At 47.9% G+C, this 24,456-nt stretch overlaps 1 protein-coding gene across 1 annotated transcript in view; it reads left to right on the forward strand.

The window, feature by feature from the left end:
- The window catches only part of SHCBP1L (SHC binding and spindle associated 1 like), a 116,780-nt gene that overhangs the window by 53,470 nt on the left and 38,854 nt on the right, over positions 1–24,456 (forward strand). Inside the window, exon 4 of the mRNA XM_044302388.1 lies at positions 13,639–13,857. Within this exon, the coding sequence (XP_044158323.1) occupies positions 13,639–13,857 (219 nt within the window). The remainder of the gene's footprint in view (positions 1–13,638; positions 13,858–24,456) is intronic.

Here is a 24,456-nt window from a genome sequence, read left to right on the forward strand (position 1 = left end):
GCCCCGCTCTCAGCACAACCGAGGTCAGGCGGCGTTGCAGGCGGCTGCGGACGAACCTGAGGCGGTGGAACTTACCCCAAAAGAGGCGCATGATCAGCTGATGGCCGCGATATTGGTGTGCCAGACCTCCCTCACGACTAAGATAGAAGAGGTACGCATGGATGTGGGCCTCCTCAGGCATGATGTCCAGCAATTAAGGGACAGAGTGCGGGGGACGGAGGATGGGATCTCCGAGCTGGAGGACCTTACACGCCCGCTGCCTGCCAAGATCCAAGCCTTGGAGGGTTCAGTTTCCTTATGGCAGCAAAAGTGCGACGACCTGGAGAACAGGGCCAGGAGGAACAACGTGCGCATACTGGGCCTGCCTGAGAGGACGGAGGGGCAGGATCCTGCGGCATTTCTGGAGGCCTGGTTTAAATCGACCTTTCCTGAGGCGGCATTTTCTATGGCGTATGCAGTTGAGAGGGCCCACAGGGTGCCGGCGCATCCGCCGCCTCCGGGAGCCCCGCCTAGACCGCTCCTGGCCCGCATGCTGAATTGGAAAGACCGTGATTTGATCCTTACCCACGCCAGGAAAAAGCAGACCGTCATGCACGAGAATGCCAAGGTGTCTTTGTTCCCCCATTTTTCCGCTGACCTGCAGAAGAGGAGGGCGACCTTCGTTGCTGTGAAGAGGCGACTTCGGGACATGAACTTACCATATTCTATGGCTTACCCCGCCAGGTTGCGGGTGGTGGATGGCGACAGATCAATCTTTTTTACAGATCCCAAAGAGGCGGATGACTGGGTCGCAAGGAAAAGGCGAAGATCACCGCCACCACCATAAAGCACGGCAGCACATCAGCAACCCACCTTTGTTATACCCAAGGGACCTTAAGGGTCGGCCGGGACGTATTCTGCACATACGGGTGGTGCTTAGTTGCCCGAACGAGACACCGGGCTGACATTCTGATTTCGGCGTGAGTTATACTGTTTCACTGTTTATATGCATTTGATGATAGCTGCAAGCACGACCTATATCGTGCTAAGGGAGATGGTCAGATACCGGCATGTTCTGTTTTCCACCCCGTGACATGCTGGTCCCTGAATATGTAGCCACACAGGAGATATTACCTGTATTTTGGTATTATGCAATGTTTTTTAATGCTAGTTTAAGGCATGGTTGGTTCACATTTATGTTGTTTTATTGTGTATGGGCACTGTATGGTATGACATTGCTAGTAGGCGGCAGGATATATGTGACATGATGGGGAGGAGTCTGCACAGGGGTCCCTGGAGGGTAGACGGCCTTGTTTGTAGCTGGATGACACAGGTGATATGGCTGCCTTCATGTTAATGTCGTGGAATGTGAAGGGCCTGGGAGCTCCGGGTAAGAGAATATCCGTGTTTGCGCATGTCCGTAGATATAACCCACATTTGCTTTGCTTACAAGAGACCCACCTCACAGCCGAAACGGCATCTAGATTACAGAAACCCTGGGTCCAATGGTCCAGTCACTCTTTTGGTACTTCCCATTCAAGAGGAGTGTCCATACTTGTTAACCGTTCTATTAGGTGGGAGCCGCATGCAGTTGAGTCTGATACAGAGGGCAGGTATATTTTTGTCCATGCGCATGTGAATACTATGCCGTTTGTGATTTTAAACATTTATTGCCCCCCACCTGCTAACATGTCACTTCTGCAGACCGCGGCTACTTTTGTCGCTCAATATCCACATGCTGGGTTACTGTATGTGGGGGATTTCAACATGGTTATGGACCTGAGGTTAGACCGATTCCATGCTAATCCGGTTTCCACGCCGTCTGGTGCGCCGAGTTTATTGGCGTCCTGGATTGTGGAGATGGGATGGTTGGACCTGTGGAAGGAGAAACATCCGGACTCCATAGAGTATTCCTGTTTCACTCCCTCCTCCGGTGCAATGTCTAGGATCGACTACGTGTTTGGTTCCCCTGAGGTGTGCCTGGGATTGTCAGATATTTCTCATGGTCCCAGGAGTGTCTCAGATCATGCGCCGTTATTAGTAAGGCTGAATGATTCACGGGAAAGGAGGTCTGGGACGAAGCTGAGAATTCACCCTTTCTGGCTCACCCTCCTGAAAGATCAGGACAGGATTCCTGATCAGTTGCGAGTGTTTCTAGCAGTGCAGGATGTGGATACGAATCCATTATTATTGTGGAATATAATGTCCAGCAGTATTGATCCCCTTAAAACATAACTTTTACTAGTCAGATCATAAAAAAGGTACCACTGTGGTGGTTCACCAGTGCATAAGTGAAAAAGACAAACAACAATAATAATAGATGCAGGGATATGTCTGGGAGCTAGTCGTAAAGACTCCACTACGAGAGGGATGAGTGAACACAGGGCAGCAAAATGGGAGCAATGGGTATGCCTATACTCTCCCTAAGCTCACCCTGGCTATAACCTCAGCCCAGGGACGTCCCCTTATGGTGGAGACTCCCTGTCCTCGTTCCTGGGCTGACTGCCCTGCGTTTACCCTCCTCTTTACAATTAACAAAAATTGCTCCACAGACCATAAGTAGGTGTAGTCATGTGTCCCTGGTGGGAAAGAAAAAAAATTCCTACAGGGACACTAGGATGGATAGGACCAATCAAGATCGATACAGTAGGGTGAATTGAATCAATATCACCTATACCCTATAGAGCCAAGCCCGGGTGCACCAGTCAATGCATTCCCAGGTTGGTTCTAAATGAAGCCCCAACGCGTTTCCCCTATCACTAGGTTCATCAGGGGGCATATGTGGTCAGAGATACAACCATCACAGAAAGAATTATATGGTCAGAAATGCAACCATCACACAAGATAGGTTAAAGATACTTAAGATAAGGTGAGGCAACAGGACCAGAGACGCAGATGATGTTTAGGCATAGGACCAAGGGACCCATTTGATATGTCCCACCTGTAAGAAATAAAAATGCTCTCAGTTCATGTACTAGACACAGTACAATGCATTTGTATCCCCTATATCTCCTTCAAATCAGCACTTACTCAATGTCCCGTGCAGTCAGGAGGAAAGAGAGCCCACATGATACGGGCCAATACGTCACTTAGGGATCTGTGAGCAAAAATTCAAGCATGGTGTGAAACACACTACATGCTACAGTGATGTAAATTTTCAATAGATTGTCCAGACTTACATTTAACCTGCGTCCTGGTGTCGTCCTGTTCCTCCTCTCATTCACACACACTCCCGTTCCCTTAAGTAGCCACCCACCAGTTGTGTCTGATTCATGCTGATTAGTATGTTTAACTTCCGGCCTGAGAATCGTGTATACACGTCATGAGTCGTCCCTCATGTAGTTGGAGGTACATACCGGAGCATTCTGAGCCGGCCGGGCCACGTGGAACGCACTCGGAACTAACATCCGGTTGCGTGGAACGCACAGCTACGTCACTTCCGGTCCGTACGGCGCCTCATCCAGGTGGAACGCATGGGGCAGTCACATCCTGTTGTATGGACCGCAGACTCACTCCCCATCCGTTCCATCAGTCGAATCGCTTCTATTCAGCGCAGATATCATCACATTAGAGGCAAGGTAGCGCAATGCTCAATACATTAAACCAGTCACTTACATATAGCATAGTGCTTATTATTCTGGCGTTCTATTCGGGAAAGGGGGCGGGGTCTGGGAGCTATTGATGATGCAGTATTGTACTTTTCACTAAAGGTGTATTACTATTATAAATGAGACACCTAAGGCACATTGGATGAGCAATGTGCAACCTGGATACTTTAAAGTAGTATCCTACTTTTATCATGGCTATTGGTAAAATTACCGACGTGGCGCTACTTTATGACAGCGGGATAGAGGAAAACGTACGGCCCCATGAATAACCGTCCCTGGAGGGAAGTAGATCATAGGAAACAGGAGAACGTAAGTCTCTCATTGATCCCTAATGGTGCCTGGGATCTGAAGCGGTGAATCCACATGCATTCTTTTTGGAGGATTTTACGGTCCCAATCGCCACCCCTTGGAGATACAGGGATGGTTTCCAGGACCGAAAATCGCAAGCACTTAGGGTCGCCACCGTGCACATCAATTACATGTGACGCGACGGGTGTGATCTTTTTCTTCACCACGTCGTTCACGTGTTCACAGATTCGACGCCTGACCTCACGGATAGTTTTGCCTATGTAGTCCAAGGGGCAAGGGCATTGGCACAGATAGACCGCACCCTTGCTTCTGCAGTTGTAAAAATCTCTGATTTCATAGGCTTGACCAGTTACTGAACAGATGTTAGATTTTGCGGTGGATATGAACGCACAGGCTTTGCAGGAGCCACATTTAAACATCCCGCAAGGTTTCCGGTCCAGCCAAGTGCCGGCTCCAGTTGGTGCACTGTAATGGCTATGAACCAAGCGGTCTCTTATGCTCCTCCCCCGCCTATAAGTAACGCTCGGTTGCTTAGTCAGTACATCCTTCAGGTCAGGGTCCATGTGGAGAATTGGCCAGTACCTTTTCAGGACTGACATTACTTCCACATTTGCACAGTCGAATACAGATATTAAGCGTATAGGTTGTTGTACACTCTGTACCTTAGGTTTCGGGACAAGTAATTCGGTACGCTCCCTGCTTGCGGCGTTCCGAAACGCCCCTCCGAGGACTGTTTGAGGATATCCCCTCTCTCTGAATCTCGTCTGTAATTTCCTGGCCTCAGTGTGAAACGTCTTACCCTCGGAGCAGTTTCTCCGGGTCCTCAAATACTGACCCTTTGGTATGCCACGTTTAAGCGGTAGAGGGTGATGGCTCTCCCAATGCAACAACGAGTTGGTCGCGGTGTCCTTTCTGAATAAGTTGGCAGTGAGTTTTTCTCCCTCCCTGGTTATCCGTACATCAAGGAAGGGGATAGAGTGATGGTCAAACTCAAAAGTAAATCGCAGACCAACATCGTTGTTGTTAAGGGACCCCACAAACTCCTGGAGCTCACCCGACCCACCCTTCCAAATCACGAAAATGTCGTCTATATATCTTGTCCAGAAGGTGATCTTCTCGGACCACCAGGTCTCCCTATCTGGAAACACGACAGTGTCCTCCCACCAGCCCAGGAAGAGGTTGGCATAAGTGGGGGCGCAGGGGCTCCCCATTGCCGTCCCCCTGAGCTGGTGGTAGAACCGCGAATTGAAGAGAAAAAAGTTGTGGGTCAGGGTGAACTCCAGGAGCCTGAGCACAAAGATGTTATGCGCCCTGCAGTGGATGTCCCTAGTCTTCAGGTAGTATTCAGTAGCAGAGATCCCCTTCGTATGTGGGATAGAGCTATAAAGGGACTCGACATCTATGCTTGCCAGTATGCAGTCCTTGTCCATATTGATCGCGTCGATCTTGCTGAGGAAGTCCATCGTGTCCCTCGTATATGAGGGTAAAGACACGACGAACTCCCTCAGCACACGATCGACGTAGATCCCACAGTTCTGGGTCAGGGAGTTAACCCCGGAGACAATGGGGCGCCCCTTGAGGGGTATAACCCCCTTATGGATTTTGGGTAATCCGTAGAAGGTAGCAATGGTGGAGTGAGCGGGAAGGAGAAAGTTGTACTCAGCCGCCGAAATCAATCTGTCTACTAGAGCGTCAGTCAAGATGATCTTCAAGTCCTCGTAGAAGGGGGTCAGGGGGTTCGTATCCAGCACCCTATAACCTTCCCTATCTTTCAGAAGATTCAAACACATAGTCTGATACGCTACATGGTCAAGAATGACCAAATTGCCACCCTTATCAGAGGGTTTGATGATTATAGATTTATCTTTCTCAAGGGCAGTCAGGGCTGACATCTCCATTCGAGACAGATTGAAGTGGCGGGGAGACATTCCCTCAAATCTCTCCAGCTCACTCGTCACCATTTGCATAAATATATCCACACATTCGTATTTTATGGGTGGGGGCATCTTTGTACTTGTTGGTTTAAGATTGGTATATGGTCCCTGACCTGGGCACCGGCTACCTTCCTCCCCCAGTTCACAGAGGGTCTGCAAAGAGGCAAGATCACATTCACTCAGGCCGAGTCTGGCACATGTTTGTCTATCATTATCCCTAAAGAATTTGTGCCACTTAAGGCGTCTAGCAAATAGGCTCAGGTCCTTAATCCACGTGAATAGACAGAAATTAGTGGTTGGAACAAATGACAAACCCTTACTCAGTACCCCTAGTTCAAGTACACTTAGGGACCGAGATGATAAATTCACAACTTGGAGCCCATCCTTCAGGTTCTGTCGGCTTTGTTCCCCCCCCCCGAAGATTGTAAGGGATCTGACTTTTCTCTAAAAAAGACGCCGAGGCGCATGCAGGGGAATGTGACGACGGAAAATTGTTGGAGGCAGCACCAGATGTTTGAGATGATGAGCCAGAGGGATAGGATGCTGGCCCGGTGGAGTAATTTACCCCCCCCCGGACGACCCCTCCCGCTTGTTCCTCCCTTCTGCCATCGTCGTCTGCCCCTTCTCCCAGTCTGTGTCGAGCCTCTACCCCTATAGTTCCCACCTGATAATTCGGTGTCGGAGGAGTCCACCTCCGATGTGGACACCTCAGACACCAAAGGTGCGGAGCCAGTGGGTTGTTGTTGGTAGGCCCTGTTCTCTCTAAATTCCGAGAGGTCACGGAGGAACTGTCTATGCTTTCTCTCTTTTATGACAGTTTGAAACCTTTCAACCGACACTTGGAGAGAAGCTTCCCGTCTAGAGAAATCTGGGTCGTCTTTATAGGCGAGGGCAATATCAATTTGTTCCTGAAGGCTAGCAGATGTTTTTTCAAACATCAATTTCTCCTCATCAAGGAGGATTTGCATGAGGTTCAGTGAACTAAGTGTCAGTTGTTCCTCCCACCTGGTTATGAGGGATGGTGATACGATACGTTCTGCCGATTTAACTTGGAGACGAAGTCCTTTTGGGACTATCTTGTGTTCCAAGTAACTCTCGAAACAACGTATCTCCCACCAAGATTTAATGTTGTCTTTGTATTTGTTATAAAGGTCCCAAAAGACCTGTTTACACGAGGCTGATGTACTGAGTCCCGGAATCTCTCTGTCAGAGAAGATATCCTGCGCTTCTTTCAATAAGGCATCGGTAAATAAAGTGCCAGATAAAAAATTTGCCATAATGTATCTAAGAATAAATGTCCAGCTTATTCAATATAGATCAATGAAAAAGGATCTAAAGTTCACAGTATAATGTCCAGCAGTATTGATCCCCTTAAAACATAACTTTTACTAGTCAGATCATAAAAAAGGTACCACTGTGGTGGTTCACCAGTGCATAAGTGAAAAAGACAAACAACAATAATAATAGATGCAGGGATATGTCTGGGAGCTAGTCGTAAAGACTCCACTACGAGAGGGATGAGTGAACACAGGGCAGCAAAATGGGAGCAATGGGTATGCCTATACTCTCCCTAAGCTCACCCTGGCTATAACCTCAGCCCAGGGACGTCCCCTTATGGTGGAGACTCCCTGTCCTCGTTCCTGGGCTGACTGCCCTGCGTTTACCCTCCTCTTTACAATTAACAAAAATTGCTCCACAGACCATAAGTAGGTGTGGTCATGTGTCCCTGGTGGGAAAGAAAAAAAATTCCTACAGGGACACTAGGATGGATAGGACCAATCAAGATCGATACAGTAGGGTGAATTGAATCAATATCACCTATACCCTATAGAGCCAAGCCCGGGTGCACCAGTCAATGCATTCCCAGGTTGGTTCTAAATGAAGCCCCAACGCGTTTCCCCTATCACTAGGTTCATCAGGGGGCATATGTGGTCAGAGATACAACCATCACAGAAAGAATTATATGGTCAGAAATGCAACCATCACACAAGATAGGTTAAAGATACTTAAGATAAGGTGAGGCAACAGGACCAGAGACGCAGATGATGTTTAGGCATAGGACCAAGGGACCCATTTGATATGTCCCACCTGTAAGAAATAAAAATGCTCTCAGTTCATGTACTAGACACAGTACAATGCATTTGTATCCCCTATATCTCCTTCAAATCAGCACTTACTCAATGTCCCGTGCAGTCAGGAGGAAAGAGAGCCCACATGATACGGGCCAATACGTCACTTAGGGATCTGTGAGCAAAAATTCAAGCATGGTGTGAAACACACTACATGCTACAGTGATGTAAATTTTCAATAGATTGTCCAGACTTACATTTAACCTGCGTCCTGGTGTCGTCCTGTTCCTCCTCTCATTCACACACACTCCCGTTCCCTTAAGTAGCCACCCACCAGTTGTGTCTGATTCATGCTGATTAGTATGTTTAACTTCCGGCCTGAGAATCGTGTATACACGTCATGAGTCGTCCCTCATGTAGTTGGAGGTACATACCGGAGCATTCTGAGCCGGCCGGGCCACGTGGAACGCACTCGGAACTAACATCCGGTTGCGTGGAACGCACAGCTACGTCACTTCCGGTCCGTACGGCGCCTCATCCAGGTGGAACGCATGGGGCAGTCACATCCTGTTGTATGGACCGCAGACTCACTCCCCATCCGTTCCATCAGTCGAATCGCTTCTACTCAGCGCAGATATCATCACATTAGAGGCAAGGTAGCGCAATGCTCAATACATTAAACCAGTCACTTACATATAGCATAGTGCTTATTATTCTGGCGTTCTATTCGGGAAAGGGGGCGGGGTCTGGGAGCTATTGATGATGCAGTATTGTACTTTTCACTAAAGGTGTATTACTATTATAAATGAGACACCTAAGGCACATTGGATGAGCAATGTGCAACCTGGATACTTTAAAGTAGTATCCTACTTTTATCATGGCTATTGGTAAAATTACCGACGTGGCGCTACTTTATGACAGCGGGATAGAGGAAAACGTACGGCCCCATGAATAACCGTCCCTGGAGGGAAGTAGATCATAGGAAACAGGAGAACGTAAGTCTCTCATTGATCCCTAATGGTGCCTGGGATCTGAAGCGGTGAATCCACATGCATTCTTTTTGGAGGATTTTACGGTCCCAATCGCCACCCCTTGGAGATACAGGGATGGTTTCCAGGACCGAAAATCGCAAGCACTTAGGGTCGCCACCGTGCACATCAATTACATGTGACGCGACGGGTGTGATCTTTTTCTTCACCACGTCGTTCACGTGTTCACAGATTCGACGCCTGACCTCACGGATAGTTTTGCCTATGTAGTCCAAGGGGCAAGGGCATTGGCACAGATAGACCGCACCCTTGCTTCTGCAGTTGTAAAAATCTCTGATTTCATTCATCTCTGATTTCATTATTATTGTGGGACACCCTTAAAGCTTACCTCAGGGGATGTCTTAAATCTTCTATATCTTATATCAAGAGGGAGACCAGGGAGAAGGAGGACTCCTTTAACACATGTGTCAGGGAGGCTGAAGCGAGATTTGCAGCGGATCCCTCTGAGGGAAACAGGCAGGACTGGTTGCAGAAGGGCAGGATGTATCTGGTACACTTGCATGAAAAGAGTAACCGGAAAATGTTCTTTTATAAACAGCAGGCTTTCGAGGTGGGAGATAGGGCTGGGAGAGTATTGGCGCAGATTGTCCATAGGAATTCGGCAGCCCCGCCGGTTCTGCGTATAAAGGCCCCGGATGGCGAGGTGAGGGACTCTGTGCCAGATATCCTATCGAGTTTTGCCGACTTTTATCGCGATTTATACCGATCACGAACGGAGCACTCGGAGGTAGAACTGGAGGCTTATTTAGCTGAGATAGACCATCCGACTTTATCAGTGGAGGACAGTAGGGTGTTAGAGGAGGCCATAACTGTTGAGGAGATACAGGAAGCTATAGAAGACCTGGCAAACGGGAAGGCCCCTGGTCCTGATGGCCTGCCATTAGAGATATATGCTAAATATGTAGATATACTTGGGCCTCAACATAAGGTGATGTTCCAGGAGGCGTGGAGGTTGGGTAGGTTACCTGATTCTTTGTATGAAGCGACTATAGTAGTACTTTTGAAGCCGGATAAGGATCCAGTGGAATGTGCCTCCTATCGGCCGATATCTTTGCTGAACCTTGACTATAAGATTCTGACAAAGATCTTCGCCAATAGGTTGAACAAGATGATAGCCAGCATAATACATAGTGATCAGACTGGGTTCATACCTGGACGCTCGACCTCTAGTAATATCCGTAGGGCTCAAGTCATAGCCCAAATTGGTACTCAGGATGACAGGCAGTGGGCCTTGGCCTCGCTCGATACCGCGAAGGCATTCGATTCGCTAGAATGGTCCTATCTGATGAAGGTAATGGAGAAGTTTGGCTTCGGTCCTGGGTTTCTTCAGTGGATTCGGATATTGTATAACAGTCCCAGAGCCAATGTCTTGGTGAATGGTACCACCTCAGCTTATTTTGATTTACAAAGGGGTACGAGGCAGGGTTGCCCTCTTTCCCCTATCCTGTTTGCAATTGCCATTGAACATCTGGCTCTTCGCATTCAACGGGATCAGATATATACGGGTGTCGAGCTAGGGGGCAGGGAGGACAGAGTAGGCCTGTACGCAGACGATCTCATATTGTTCATCAGTAGGTTGGAGGTGTCTTTGCCACGAGCGATCAGTATTATAGAGACGTTTGGGCGGTATTCGGGTTTACATATCAACTGGACCAAGTCGGCTCTCATGCCTTTATGGAACGCCGACTGGCCCACTGATTATCATAATCTGAAGATTGTAGATCATTTTAAATATTTGGGGATCTTCATTACCAAGGAGCCGAGAGAGGCGTACGCCAGAAATGTTGCCCCTTTGGAATCTGTTTTTTCTAGCAAGTTTGCAGTCTGGAAATTGCTGCCTATATCTATTATGGGACGGATTAACTTGATAAAGATGATCCTATTACCCAAGGGGCTATATTTGTTGGAACATGCCTGCACTCCAATATCTAGGACTTTTTTTGATCGGCTTCATTCCTTAATGGTGCAGTTTATCTGGGGCAAGGCCAGACATAAATTAGCCTTACACACGTTACAGAGGACCAGGATGCTGGGTGGTGCTGCTCTCCCGGATTTTCACTTGTACTTCCTTGCGGGTCAATTGAGATTTTTGGCTGGTTGGGTTAATGGGCAGCCTCTTGTGAATATGGAATATTACCTGCAGCAGTATTTGGGGTTGTCCAGTTTATGGCCAGTGTTAGAAGGGGCAGGGTCGCTATTGGGGAAACTATTGCAGATTCACAAGCTGGCACATCAAGTTTGGAAAGACTCCAAATTGAGGCGTTATCAGGATTGGGCAGATGATATACCCCTGTGGGATAATCCGTTGCTTCCCCATTTGCAGTCCATAGAGGGAACTCAGGTTTGGGCATCTTTAGGGATACATGCGCTGCGTGATTTGTATAAGAATGGTGTTCTTTGTTCCTTTTCCCAAATTCAGGAGAAATTTGGCCTGGAGCGTACCCAATTTTTTTAGATACTTGCAGATCAGACATGCCCTGCAGGTACAGTTTAGGGATCCGAGCAGGGCCATCTCTTCATATCCCTTAATCGGTGTAGTAAAATCACAAGGACCTAGGGGTTTGATTTCAGCCCTTTATACTTACCTGCTGGGGTTGCGAATGTCCTCACAACCCATTCTAGCCGAAGCCAGGTGGAAGGTTAATATTCCTCATCTTACTGCAGAGGATTGGACGGATGCGTTGGAGGCTGTCACCTCTGTGTCACCCTCGGTTAACAACAGACTGATACAGTTATATATGTTGCACCGTAGTTATTTGACTCCTACCAGGCTGCATAAGATGGGGAGGATGCCTCAGCCTAATTGCCTTAGATGCTTACAGACTAACGCGGACTTCTGGCACATGATGTGGGAATGCTCCCATATCAGATTATACTGGCAGGATATCCTTAGAGTTTTGTCGTCATTGGGTATGGGTCCGATTCTGCTATGTCCCAAGGTATGTCTGCTGGGTGTATTTGACAATGACGGGTGGTCGCATTACAATAAAATTCTACTCAGTGAATCCCTGTTTATGGCCCGCAAAGTGATAGCCCTCAAGTGGATGGCGGAGGATCTTCCTACTGTGGGTATTTGGAAAAGGCTAGTGAATCAGATCATCCCATACGAAAAAGTACTATATGTGAATAGGAAGTGCCCTGACAAATTTCAGAAAGTTTGGGGTCTATGGTGCGACTCTACTTTAACCATTTCGCCCAATTCTGTAAGGTCAGACAACTCCTGAGAGGGGTATAGCACCTCTAAGTTTTCTCCCAATTGATTTGTTTGTCCACACTGTGCTCGCGAAGGAAATGATGACATCTGTATGACTGTATACTCTTTATTTATTGTACTGTACCGTATGACACTCCGGTATGTTTTCATCATTCTTGCTGTACCTACTGTATGTGATTTTACGATATGCATATGTATATGCCATGTATGTGCCTTGTTACAATTTTTTCAATAAAACGAGTTAAAAAAAAAAAAAAAATGGTTTAGTCTATTTCTCATTGCTGTGTTGTTTCACCCACATAGAGTAGCCCATGTGGGTAAGGCACTATATATTATGTACTCTGACTTACAAGTATAGTATCTTTTAATAGGGTACCTTTTCCCAGTTCTAGGGTGTGTGAAACTATCTCCCTTAGGCCGAATGCACACGGCCGTGTTTCACGGCCGTGAGCGGTCCGTGGAACCACGGGCTGGATTCCTGCTGAGAGCAGGAGCGAACGGCGTCATTGGTTGCTATGACGCTGTGCGCTCCCTGCTGCCACCGCAATACAGTAATACACTGGTATGATCTATATGCTCACGGCCGTGTGCATTCGGCCTAAGGGAGATAGTTTCATCCTATATATATATATTTACAGCCAGCGAGGGTCCTTCCTCCACTGCGCTTGCGCTGAATACCAAACGGCACAGGCACAATATTTCCACCGCACTCGGCCAGGCAGGAGGATGTGAACGCTGTCTGGGCCTGTCATTTAAGTTTTGGAGGGCGTGGACAGAGGTGGGAGAAAGGAGTAAGGCCCCACCTGCTCTTAGAGGCTAATTTGAATATAATAAAAGTAACATTTCTGCAGTAACGGGAGCATGTTTAAAACTGGACTAGCCTAGTTAGGTTCAGCTGACATTAGCACATCGCTAATGTCAGCCAGGTTATTAGTGTTATTTCTATTGACAGAAGCCCTTTAAAAAATTGTGAAAATGACTCTGTATCCTTCAAAAATTGCATCACTGCATGCCATTTGGGGATGCCTCACCGCTGAGGCAAGTCATTAGTTGCAGCGGTGCAAGTGACCCTGTCCATTAAGGATGTTGATATGCGGGGACTAGAAGTGCAGTAAAAATAGCCCAGGACCCATGGAGGAGGAACAGAGTGGCAGGGAGCAGATAAATTATACTTCCTTGAGGCTCGTCTCCGTCGTGGCCTGCTATTGGGTGCACCCCCGAACTACCCATGCTGGATGCTTTGATCTAAATGACGGGGAGATGCAGCGGCAGCCATGCAGGGATCTGGAGCGACGCAGGTACCGGGGAGCAGGTAAGTATAATCCACACAAGGGGCCCGGGCATTGGGGGGGATATTTTAGATATCCGATATTCCTTTAAGGAACTTACAATGTATAGCTAGTAGTTCTACAATAGTAATATGTTTCTCTTTAGCTGATTTTATGAAATGGATAAAATTGAGGTTTACTGTTATAGGTATGGTGACATTCAGGATGGAAACATTCCTTTTCCTATTGCCCAGCGTTTTAAGAAAACTCTTGAGAAATACAGGAACAAGCGTTTAGAACTAATTGAATTTCAGAGTAAGATAAAGGACGACCCTTCAGTTTCAGAAGCTGTTGATTGTTGGCATAAATTCTATGAAGTCCAAATGTTAAGTGGCTTATTGAAAATGTGGGAATATTTACGGCTCAGGTAAAAACAAATTTATGATACACTTTAAGACTTTACACAACCAATACCAGTAAATGCTTTTTTTAATCATTTTTTTGTGATGGGGGGGGTGGGGGGGGGTTATTGGGTGTAATAAGTTTCATTATTTTAATAGGTCATAGCTTCTCTTTGAAGTAGCTGATGAAGACCTACTTGTTATTGAGGAACAGTCCCACCTGAGCATCGGTACAGGGAGGAGGAGACACCAGGGTTTCTCAATGGGCGTGTCCTTCTCCCTGGCTGTGATGCTCTCCGCTGTGATTTGATCGCGGCACAGCCAAGGAGAAGGAGACGCCCATTGAGAAACCCCGGCGTCTCCTCCTCCATGTACCGATGCTCAGTATTAACATACTGGGCGGGAAAACAGCGGGGGGCACAGCGCGGTGTACAAGCAATATTTCAAAAAAACAGGCAGAGTTGCAGCATCAGCAGGGAGTACCTGGCAAAGAAAGGTATTTAATTGAACAAAAAAAAATTTCTATGAAAGGTCCTCTTCAAATCATTGATGTTTCATACACATATAAAAATAAAAGGAGGTATTTATTTTCATACCTCTTAACAGAGGTTTTATTAAATTATTGATGTATTACTACCAGTGCTTGCAAGAATGTAAATATATTCCAAGACATTACTTCTAGTATTTGCAAGAATGTCATTATATTCCTAAGACATTACTACTTGCACTTTCAATAATTTAATTATACCCTATTCCTAAAGCATATATTTCTCTACAATTCCCAGTACAGATTTGAGTAAATAATTATTTTCTGTGATTCATGCTGGATACATGTCTGGAAAGTTCAAGCAATAGGTAATATTTGGGGTTTTAGTCATTAGACCAAGACAGATGCGGTCAGGCCATAGACTTTACAGGCATGCCCAGGGGTGCCACCCAAGCCCACGGCCATCAGCCATGTACATAATGATCTGATGCTCTAAGCATTAATTAATGCTAGGAGCATCAGGTGCTTGGCCAACAGCCATAGTAGCCCTCCTGAACTCAACTGTATCACCATCTTCAGGTCAGAAATACAGTTGAATACTGTGGTGAAGGCGGCAGTATATTGTGCTGCACTGTGGTATTTTCTTCTGCTGAGGCAGTATTTTGTGCTATACTGTGCTGTTTGGTTCTGCTTTGGCAGTATTTTGTGCTGCACTACAATACTGCAGGCCCTGCCTACTCGTGTTGGCCCTCCTTTTGTCAATTTGGATCCGCCTATAACATGGGGCAACTTTTATTTCTCGCCCATTTCCTTGGGGGACACAGAAGACCTTGGGTATAGCTCAGCTCCCTAGGAGGCGTGACACTAATTGAAAACTGTTAAGCCCCTCCTCCAGCAGCTATACCCTCAGCCTGGAGAGAGAGACTGCCAGTTTTTTGCTTAGTGTCCAAGGAGGCAAGACACTCCCTACTCTGCAGGGCTGTTTTCTCCTTGTTGTTTACATTTTTATTTTTATTTTATTTTTTTATTTTTCTTCCAGACCATCATGGACAACAGAGACGCAATAGACCTCTCTGTTTCTCCCGGGGTTGAGCTGCGCCAGTGCCAGTCACCGGCACTGCTGCCTCCCCCACAGAAGGCAAGGTGGACCAGGGCAGTGCAGCTCCCCTGCATCTCGCCAGCGCAAGGGTCGCCCGCACGCAAAGTCCCTCTTCCAGCGTCCTGGCACTACGGTGCCAGTAGCTGAAGGGGCGACCCTGCTGAAACGGACCGAGGGTGAAGACGGCTGATGGTGAGAGAGTGGCTTCTCCAGCCCTATGTCCCCCATCACCACCCCGGTCTCCTGCGTGACAGACCCCCATACTGGTGCCTCTGGACCCTTCCCCTGCTGGACCTAGGCTGGCCCCTGGGGTGCCGCAGGGCGACAATCTGCTTCACCCTCTCCAGTTTCCCTCCTGACCTCCATAGCAGAATCTGCAACATGGTTCTGCCGCACTGCCTCCCTTCTCCCTGTGAGAGGAATGCTGCTAAGGGCCTGGAGGCCCACACCTAGCTGCCCCTGACGGAGGGGTTATGCGGCGTCCCTCCTCTATCCTCACGGGCACCCGGTCTCATGGTCCCCCCATCCTCAGGTTACCGGTGCGATGTTCAGGGCCAGGGGCCCGCTCCTGACCGAGACGCAGGGCCCTCTCTTCCGGCCCGCGGGGTGGGCACCCGCGGCCGGCATATACTTTAGCGAGATGCTCCATCAGGCCCCGGCCGACCGCTGGTGTATTCCGGTCGGCCGGATGCCGCAAATTTTGGCCCAGGCTTCGTGGCCTGCTGGGCCCCAATTCTGGCCCGCGGGGTGGGCACCCGCGGCCGGTATGTACATACGCACTCCGGCTCCCTCCAGGTCCCGGCCGACTGCCGGCACGTGTTGGTCGGCCGGGCGCCGCAAAAAATGTTGGCCCCGTCTCGTGGCCTACTAGGCCGCAAATTTCCGGCCTCGGTTGGGGGGGCGGGGAACTTCTCCAGGCGTGAATTTTTCCCGCCGGAGGTTTCCCCGTCCCCAGTGTATCGCTGCGATGCCCCACCCGCCGGACGGCGGGATACCTGTTAACCTTTTGGGTACTGGCCATCTGCAGGGGCCGGCTCCCATCTACAGGAGATCCTCTAAGATATGGCCTTCCTCATAGGCTTGTATGACTGGCCCATTTCCTGCCTCTCGGAGAGGCTGTGCCCCTGTATGGTGGCCCCATTCATGCCTCAGCGAGGCTGTGTTTAAAAAAAAAAAATTATAATACAAAATAATAATAAAAGAAATATATAAAAATAACGGAATTCTTGTTGGCTGCGCAGGATGCTGCAGCCTGATCTCAGTAGTGCTGGCCGTATGCATGACCCCCTCCCATAGGCGGCATGTCGCGCTCCCCAGCTGCGGCGCTGGCTAGGTGCATGTTCCCCTTCTAGGCGGACCCTTGCCCTCTCCTGGGATTCGGCGCTGGCCAAGTGCATGCGGCCCTTTCTATAGGCAGAATCGTCATCCTCTCCAGTTACGGTGCTGGCCATGTGCATGACCCCCTTTCCTAGGCGGAATACTGTACTCTCCCTGGCTGCGGGCTGGCCTTGTGCATGACCCCCTTCTATAGGCGGAATACTGCACCTTCACCGGATATGGTGCTGGCCACGTGCACGACCCCCTTCCATAGGCAGAACGCTGCACTCTCGCTGGATTCGCTGCCAGCCATATGCATGACCCCCTTCCGTAGGCGGAATTCTGCAATCTCTTCCCTCAGGCGGCATACATACAACCTCACCGACTGGGGTAATTCTCTCGCCGGTAAGTTGCTGGCCATGTGCACGACCCCCTTCCATGGCGGGGTGCTTGCACTATCACTGGATCCGCTGCTGGCCACGTGCACAACCTCCTCCCCCCTTCCATGGGCGGTGTGCTGCACTCTCACTGGATTCGCTGCCGGCCATGGGCATGCCTTATGCCTTCTTTCCTCAGGCGGCATACATACACTCTCACTGTCTGTGGTTGTTCTCTCGCCGGTACGTTCCTGGCCATGTGCATGACCCCCATACATGGCGGGGTACTTGCACTCTCACTGGATGCAATGCTGGCCATGTACATGACCCCCTTTTCTGGGCGGAATACTGCACTCTCACCGGATACGTTGCTGGCCATGAGCATGGCCCTCTTCCATGGGTGGAATGCTTGCACTCCCATTGGATACGGTGCTGGCCTTGTGCATGTCCACCCCTCATTCCATGGGCGGAATTTTGCATGCTCACGTGAGTCACAGCTGTCCTTGTATATGCTGTGCTGGACTCGTAAATGTCCCCCTGCATTGGCGGGGTAGTTGCACTCTCACGAAATTCAGTGTTGGGTGAATTATTGCACAATCACTTGATGCTAGGATAACGCTGTGCATGTCCCCCTTTCACTAGGCGGACCTCCTGCGTTCCTACTGGATACTGTGCGACCATGTGCATGGCCCCCTTCTGGGCGGAATATGGTATGTCCTACTTCTCTGAAGTTGGTACTGGCCTTTGGCATCACCCGCTTTTGGGGCGGGCCTTTGCACTCTTGCCGACTGCAGTGTTTGCCAGGTACTTTCCCCCCTTTCCGGGCGGACTGCTTGCGTTCCGTCGCATGCCGTACTAGTCTTGGGCATGACTCCCTTCCAGGCTGCACTTTGCACTTTCGTAGATACTGTGGGACTCTGTGGCTGATCCCCCTCGCAGAGTGACTATTTTGCAGTGAGCGGACGTTCTTGTGCGCTCTGTGCGTTGTTTGGGCCGTGTATGCCTTCTCCTCCCGTAGGTGGGTTGGCCTTCTCATTGCTTAAGGGGCTGCTCGTACGTATGCCTCCCTTCCTCCTGCGACATACTTGTTACTCTTGGGGTACGATGCTTGCTGCAAGTCTTGCACTCTTCTCTGAAGAGATCATTCTGCTTCCACCTAACCCGGACGGGCTCTACTTGCTCTCTGCTGCGCCGAGTTAGGCGGTACTCATTCTCGGGTTTAGATTGTATATTGCGGTTCCGTTGTCACGGTATCCACCATATGTACCCATTCATCCTCCCGCTGCATTGTTTCCCTGCGCAAGCGGTCACATGGACGAGAGTGATGTCTGCAGCGCCCCTCGAATTCTACGTTGGCCCTGGCGGGACTACGGTTCCCTCGCCTACTACCATTTCCTCCTCTTCGGATGCATTGTGGTATGAGTCCTTCCTATTGGCGCCCTCTGCGCTTCAGTTCTGCTCTGCTTCCAGGTTCAGGCCGCTCTTCTCGGGAAGGTCACCCAACTTCTCTTGGGTGCTTGATTACCCAGGTCCAGGGGACCTCCACTTTGGGGTCTTCAGGGTATTCGCCTTCTGCGAGACGGTGAGACGGGTGTCTCACGGAGTAGCAGGTGTTCTACTTGCAGGTGTTCTACCTTTGAGCTGTCCTACTATGACTACCCTGTTACCCACTCCTCCTGTCGGTGGAGGGTGTTATGCCGGCCCATGTCTCGATCTGCTTTTTCTCGCCGTCTCTGTGTTGGCTCCCGCTCGGGGCATATCACTCCGATGTGGCTTCTGCCCTGGCCAGGCTTCAGAGGCTGTTCCTTCACTGCCCTCCCCTCTGGGGAGAACATGGTTGTTCACTTGGATGGTTTCGGTGTTCCTTGTGGCCTCGTACAGTCTCCCTCGTTCACACTGGCTGTACTAGCTGTGCGCCATTTACTGGGTCTACCGCATTCTGTCTCCCGCTTGGGTGCAGATTGCGTTTTTCATTCTAGGCGATGGTCCTGCGGTAAACTTACCTTTGCGGTAACTTGGGAGGACCACCCTTTGGTCAGGATTGTCCTTAGTTCTCCCGCACCGGGATGGTAGAACCCCTCCCTCTGGTGGCAACATCGACAGGACTTTAGCCTGTCTTGTCCTGGCATCTGTGGGTTCCTTCCTTCTGCTCCCCCACTCCGGGTGGATATGAGACGACGTTGCTCGGGGGCCGACGGGACCAGTTTTGCCGGACTCTTGTGCCCGAGTTACTGGTCCGCGCCTGATCACATTGTTTTTTTTCCTGCTTGCCCAGGCGATTCCAGCGGGCACGCTAGTGTTCGCTCCCGACCGTGCTTCCTCCAGGATCTATTATCGGACTTAGAGTTCTTACCTGGGGTTCTGTGGGAAGTGAGGTGTTCCCCCACTCTGCCTTTTCTCTCCCCATGGTTCTGTCCTTCTCCAGTCCGGTCTGGACCTGGGAATCTGTTCCTTGAAGGGTCAAGTATCGGCACTGTCCATCCTCTTCCAGCATTCCCTGGCCCCTCTTGGGCCTGTCAAGTCCTTATTCCACGGGGTGGCTCTTTGGTTCCTCTGTACCGTCCCTACCGGAACTACGTGCTGAGCTCTCGGCGCACCAAGCTTTTCCTTGGAGGCTGTTACAGAAGTTCTCTCTACTCCTTCTGTCCTGTACGGTTGTGTTTTCTATAGCCATCGTGTCTCTCAAACGGGTGTCTGAATGGCGGCCCTTCTTATTCCGAGCCGTCTGTCCTTTCCCGGGACAGGTCTGTTCTTCGTCCCTTCCTTCTGCAGCTGGTATATGCCTTTCACTCAACAAGGCCATCTTCTTCCCCTTTCCACCCCCGGGAACGGACAATTCACTGATTTGACGTTGTTCGGGCCTTGCAGTTTTACTTGGAGGTCACCAGCTCTTGTCGACGCTCGGTCTCTTGTGGTTCCAAGAGGTCTGCACAAAGGTTTGTTGGCCTCAAGGGTGGCTTTTTTCCTGCTTCATCAGATGGCTATAGCTGCGGTTACCGCACCAAGGGCAGGGTTTCGCCTTTGGGGTCACTGTTCATTCCATCAGTGCGGTCGGTGCCTCCTGGGCCGGAGACATTGAGCTTCGGCCGCGCAATTGTGCAAGGCGGCCACCAGTCAGTCTTGCACGCCTTACCAAGTTCTACAGGGTGCATACTCAGGCTTTTGGCGGATGCTGCCTTGGGCCGCCTGGTTTTGCAGGCGGTGGTTCCTTGGTGCCTTCGGGTGCTTCGGCTTGGAGCTGTGGTCCCTCCCCTCTTGGACTGCTCTCGAACGTCCCAAGGTCTTCTGTGTCCCCAAGGAAATGGGCGAGAAAACAAGATTTTTGTATAACTTACCAGTAAAATCTCTTTCTCGCTCTTCCTTGGGGGAAACAGCACCCACCCATTCATAGTTTTTTTCTACATGGTTTCTGGACTTGGTTTACCCCGTTTGGTAGTTGGCTTGTTGGTTCCATTTGTTGGACATTGCCTTTTTCTCACTACTTGGACACGCAACTGGCAGTCTCTCTCTCCAGGCTGAGGGTATAGCTGCTGGAGGAGGGGCTTAACAGTTTTCACTTAGTGTCACGCCTCCTAGGGAGCTGAGCTATACCCAAGGTCTTCTGTGTCCCCCAAGGAAGAGCGAGAAAGAGATTTTACTGGTAAGTTATACAAAAATCTCTTTTTTTTCCAGGGCCACTTTATAAGTTCCCTTTTCATGAACAAGGAAATTTTGGGTCTTCATGACCAGAGCAAAATTTAGCAGGGATTTATTTAAATCCCTGTTGTTTCTATGCTTAGGAGTCCAGGGAGTGGTCTTAGTCACTGACAGCCTTCCCCATATTGGTATGCATTCAGAGAGAGCTATCAGTTACTGATTAGGACAGCCCACTGGACTCCTCTAAGTACAGAATGAGCAGGGATTTAAACAACAAATAACAAGTTTTACTGAATATTTTCCCCAAAACACTGGACATCAATCTGCTCAGCTCCTTCAGCCTTGTAACATGATGCTGGCAGACCAGACTGCTTGTTCAATGCAACAGGTTCACTCTAAATTGGGAGTGAACATCAATTAATTTTGTAGCTCTTAGGCCCCTTTCACACGGGCAAATTTTCCGTGCGGGTGCAATGTGTGACGTGAACGCATTACACCCGCACTGAATCCTGACCCATTCATTTTAATGGGGCTGTGTACATGAGGGATGTTTTTCACGCATCACTTGTGTGTTGCGTGGAAATCGCTGCATATTCTATATTCAGCGTTTTTCACGCAACGCAGGCACCATAGAAGTGAATGGGGCTGCGTGAAAATCAAGTGCGGATGCAATGCGATTTTCACGAATAGTTGCTAAGGAGTTGATGTTAATAAATAGGGATAAGCCCTGGGACCCCATTAAAGTCCATTTACTTTATTATTTTTATTATAACATGGTTATAATGAAAAATAATAGCATTTTTTAATACAGAATGCTAAGTAAAATTTCCATTAAGGGTTAAAAAATAAAAAAAATTACTTATGTTATGTTATGTTACTAAGTCCTTGTATAGCCCTCTAGAGGAACTCAATCTGATCGAAGCGCTTGGCGCTTACTAATCTCATCCACTTGATCGCGCAGACTTTATCGCCTTCTTTCTTCTTCCCTCTTCTTGCAGGTCCTGCTGAATGAAGATAGAAGCGCTATTACGTCATCAAAGGTCCTTTTGCAGGTTGAACGTGTGAATGAAGCCTCATTTTGGGAAAAATAGTTAGTCATTCATTTTGTTATGCTCATATATTATTCAATAAATAATAATTACTCTAAATTAATTCTCTCATTTTCCTGTGCATATTGGTGTCAAATATGTGCACATTCTTTAACATATGGCATTGCTACAGTGCCAAAAAACCTGTTATAGTTTTAAATGTATTAACCTCTTAGCTTTAGATGCAGCCTCTGTACATCTATAATAATCATGCAAGTACAGAAATATTTTAAAAAGTACATAGGGCCCAGTTAGAATATGCAAACATTGGTGGCCATGGGTAAGGATTATTACCGTAGTTTGATGTAACATATAATCTGCATGACAGGAACATATTAATATCTGAGCATCTGACACCCTTGCAAAACCCCTTCATGTCATGCAGAATGTTCAAAATCAGTGGAGTTGGGAGCGGTGGGCACTTTTTGATCCCTGTGTGTGTGTGTATATATTCCCTCCAAACATATATATATATATATATATATATATATATATACACACTTTTTTTTTTACATTTTATGGTATTCATTGATCTTTTTTACTATGGGGGTATAGGTTAGCAGGGGACACATTATTTATGTGTTCCCTGTTGTCCCCATATACAGATCACTGATAACAGCAATCTAACAGTAACAGCCCATAGATCACTGTTGCCAGACCTGTCATGTCCCCTGAGAAGTAAACTGACAGTGTACCTTTATTGTTTGTGGTTGTCACGGATGGTGTAACAGAAAACAAGAAGTTACAAATAAGGATCCGACTGGCTTGATCCGAAACTAAGGAACAAAAGGGTGACCCCTATTTAAACCCTGAAACTCTCCCTGTCTTCTCAGCCCATGCAAAGATCTCTATGATAGAAAATTGCATGCCCTCGTGCCTCGACTGTATGACACCTGAACACCCTATAATAGTGAGGGGACACGACCACCGGCTCCCTACACTTAATATGGAGGGAGTCAGGGTCACCTAGGATCAAGCAAACAGGAAAACAGAAATAAATGAACAGACTTATCTGTAGAAGCATCAGTTGTAGCATCCAGCATGTACACACTCCAGGTATAAACCGCAAAGTGATGCAGTATGGGAGGGGATTTAAAGGGATGCGATCAGTGCAACTAGATGACAGCTGAGAGAGGGAAACGAGATGACAAAACGAAAGCAAAACAAAAGAACCTTAAGCAGGAGGTTCTGAAGAACGTCTGTCAGAGCTTCTCAGATGTCTGGCGGTGACAGTGGTCCTCTGATTGCAGATAATTTCTATTGGCCTCCCCCTTCCCCTGCAATTAATGTGATTACTTTCTGTACCCAATATGCTAATTCTTGAAGAAGTGACAACCGGGTGGACTTCACCACCCACTGTAAAAGGAGTGTGGACTTAGGCCACTCTGACATTGTCCTTTTAGTGTGAACGGAGCAGCTGCAGCATAGTGATCACTCCACTGAAGCTGTTCTGACACTGGGCAGCGTCAGAGCAGTTTAGATGACATATGACATGCTTGTGCTGAAACTGCAACAAGAATTCACATATTCATAGTTTTTTTTCCATTATGCAGATTCCCTTTTCTCTCAGTAATATTGGAAGGAATGGAGCCCGTGTAAAGGTCCACATCCTTAGTGGAGACACTATATCGGCGCAAATGGACGACCAGATTAGTATTAGATTCAAACTTCTCTTTATTCAAGGTTGACAATGCGTTTCGGAGCAGATAATACTCCTTTTTCAAGTCTAAAAAACATATGTGTATCTACAAGCGTGTGATAAGAAGTGCAAATACAAAACATTAAAGACAGCTAAAATGGTTAATAATCATGATAAGATCGAGGATAAGGTTAGTGTTTGATCAGTCTTAGTTACGAAAAAACAATTCATAATAGTTAATAATTGATTATAGTTAATAATAATAATAGAGGGAAAAGCAAACAATTTACAGGTGTTAATATGGATTAAAATATCAATATATAAATAAATAGGGGAATAAATAAATAAATATACATACACATCAGTATGTGGCAAAAATTTAATGGAGGTAATTGCATTTAAAAAAAATCAGGGGTAAATGCCCAATGTATACCTGAACATACATATATAAATATATATACACACACACACAAGTTGTATGTGCATGTATGTTAGTGTGAGGAATACCAAGGGAAACCATAGCACGCTGTTTAAAACCAGATATATTGAAAGAATTAATAAAATAAATATAATTAATAAATTAGTTGTTTATTGTTTGAGTTCCAAATGATGATATTTTGTATATAGTATATAGTGATTGTTAATTGATGAAGTGGGTGAATGTGGCAGGTGTGTAGTGTATGGGGAGGGCATGTGTATGATGGAAAGAGACTAAAGCATAAGAATAGAAGCAGGTTTATTGTATACAGAACGCCAATGTTTGATTTTAAGTGTGGTGTCGTGTGCAGACTACAACATAACACAACAACACAATATGACTATTGGAGCAGTGTGACTGCGACTGGGGAGTGATGGGTACGGGCTGGGGGCCAAAGATAGGAGGGGAGGGGGGAGCTGTAGATATATTGAATTGACAGGGTGCGCTAAAGTGGGTGAGAAAAATGTATTTATTATGTTTATTCTGCGCAGCGTGATGCACACT

The sequence above is a fragment of the Bufo gargarizans genome, chromosome 7 (genome assembly GCF_014858855.1).
Source record: "Bufo gargarizans isolate SCDJY-AF-19 chromosome 7, ASM1485885v1, whole genome shotgun sequence".
Taxonomy (NCBI): domain Eukaryota; kingdom Metazoa; phylum Chordata; class Amphibia; order Anura; family Bufonidae; genus Bufo; species Bufo gargarizans.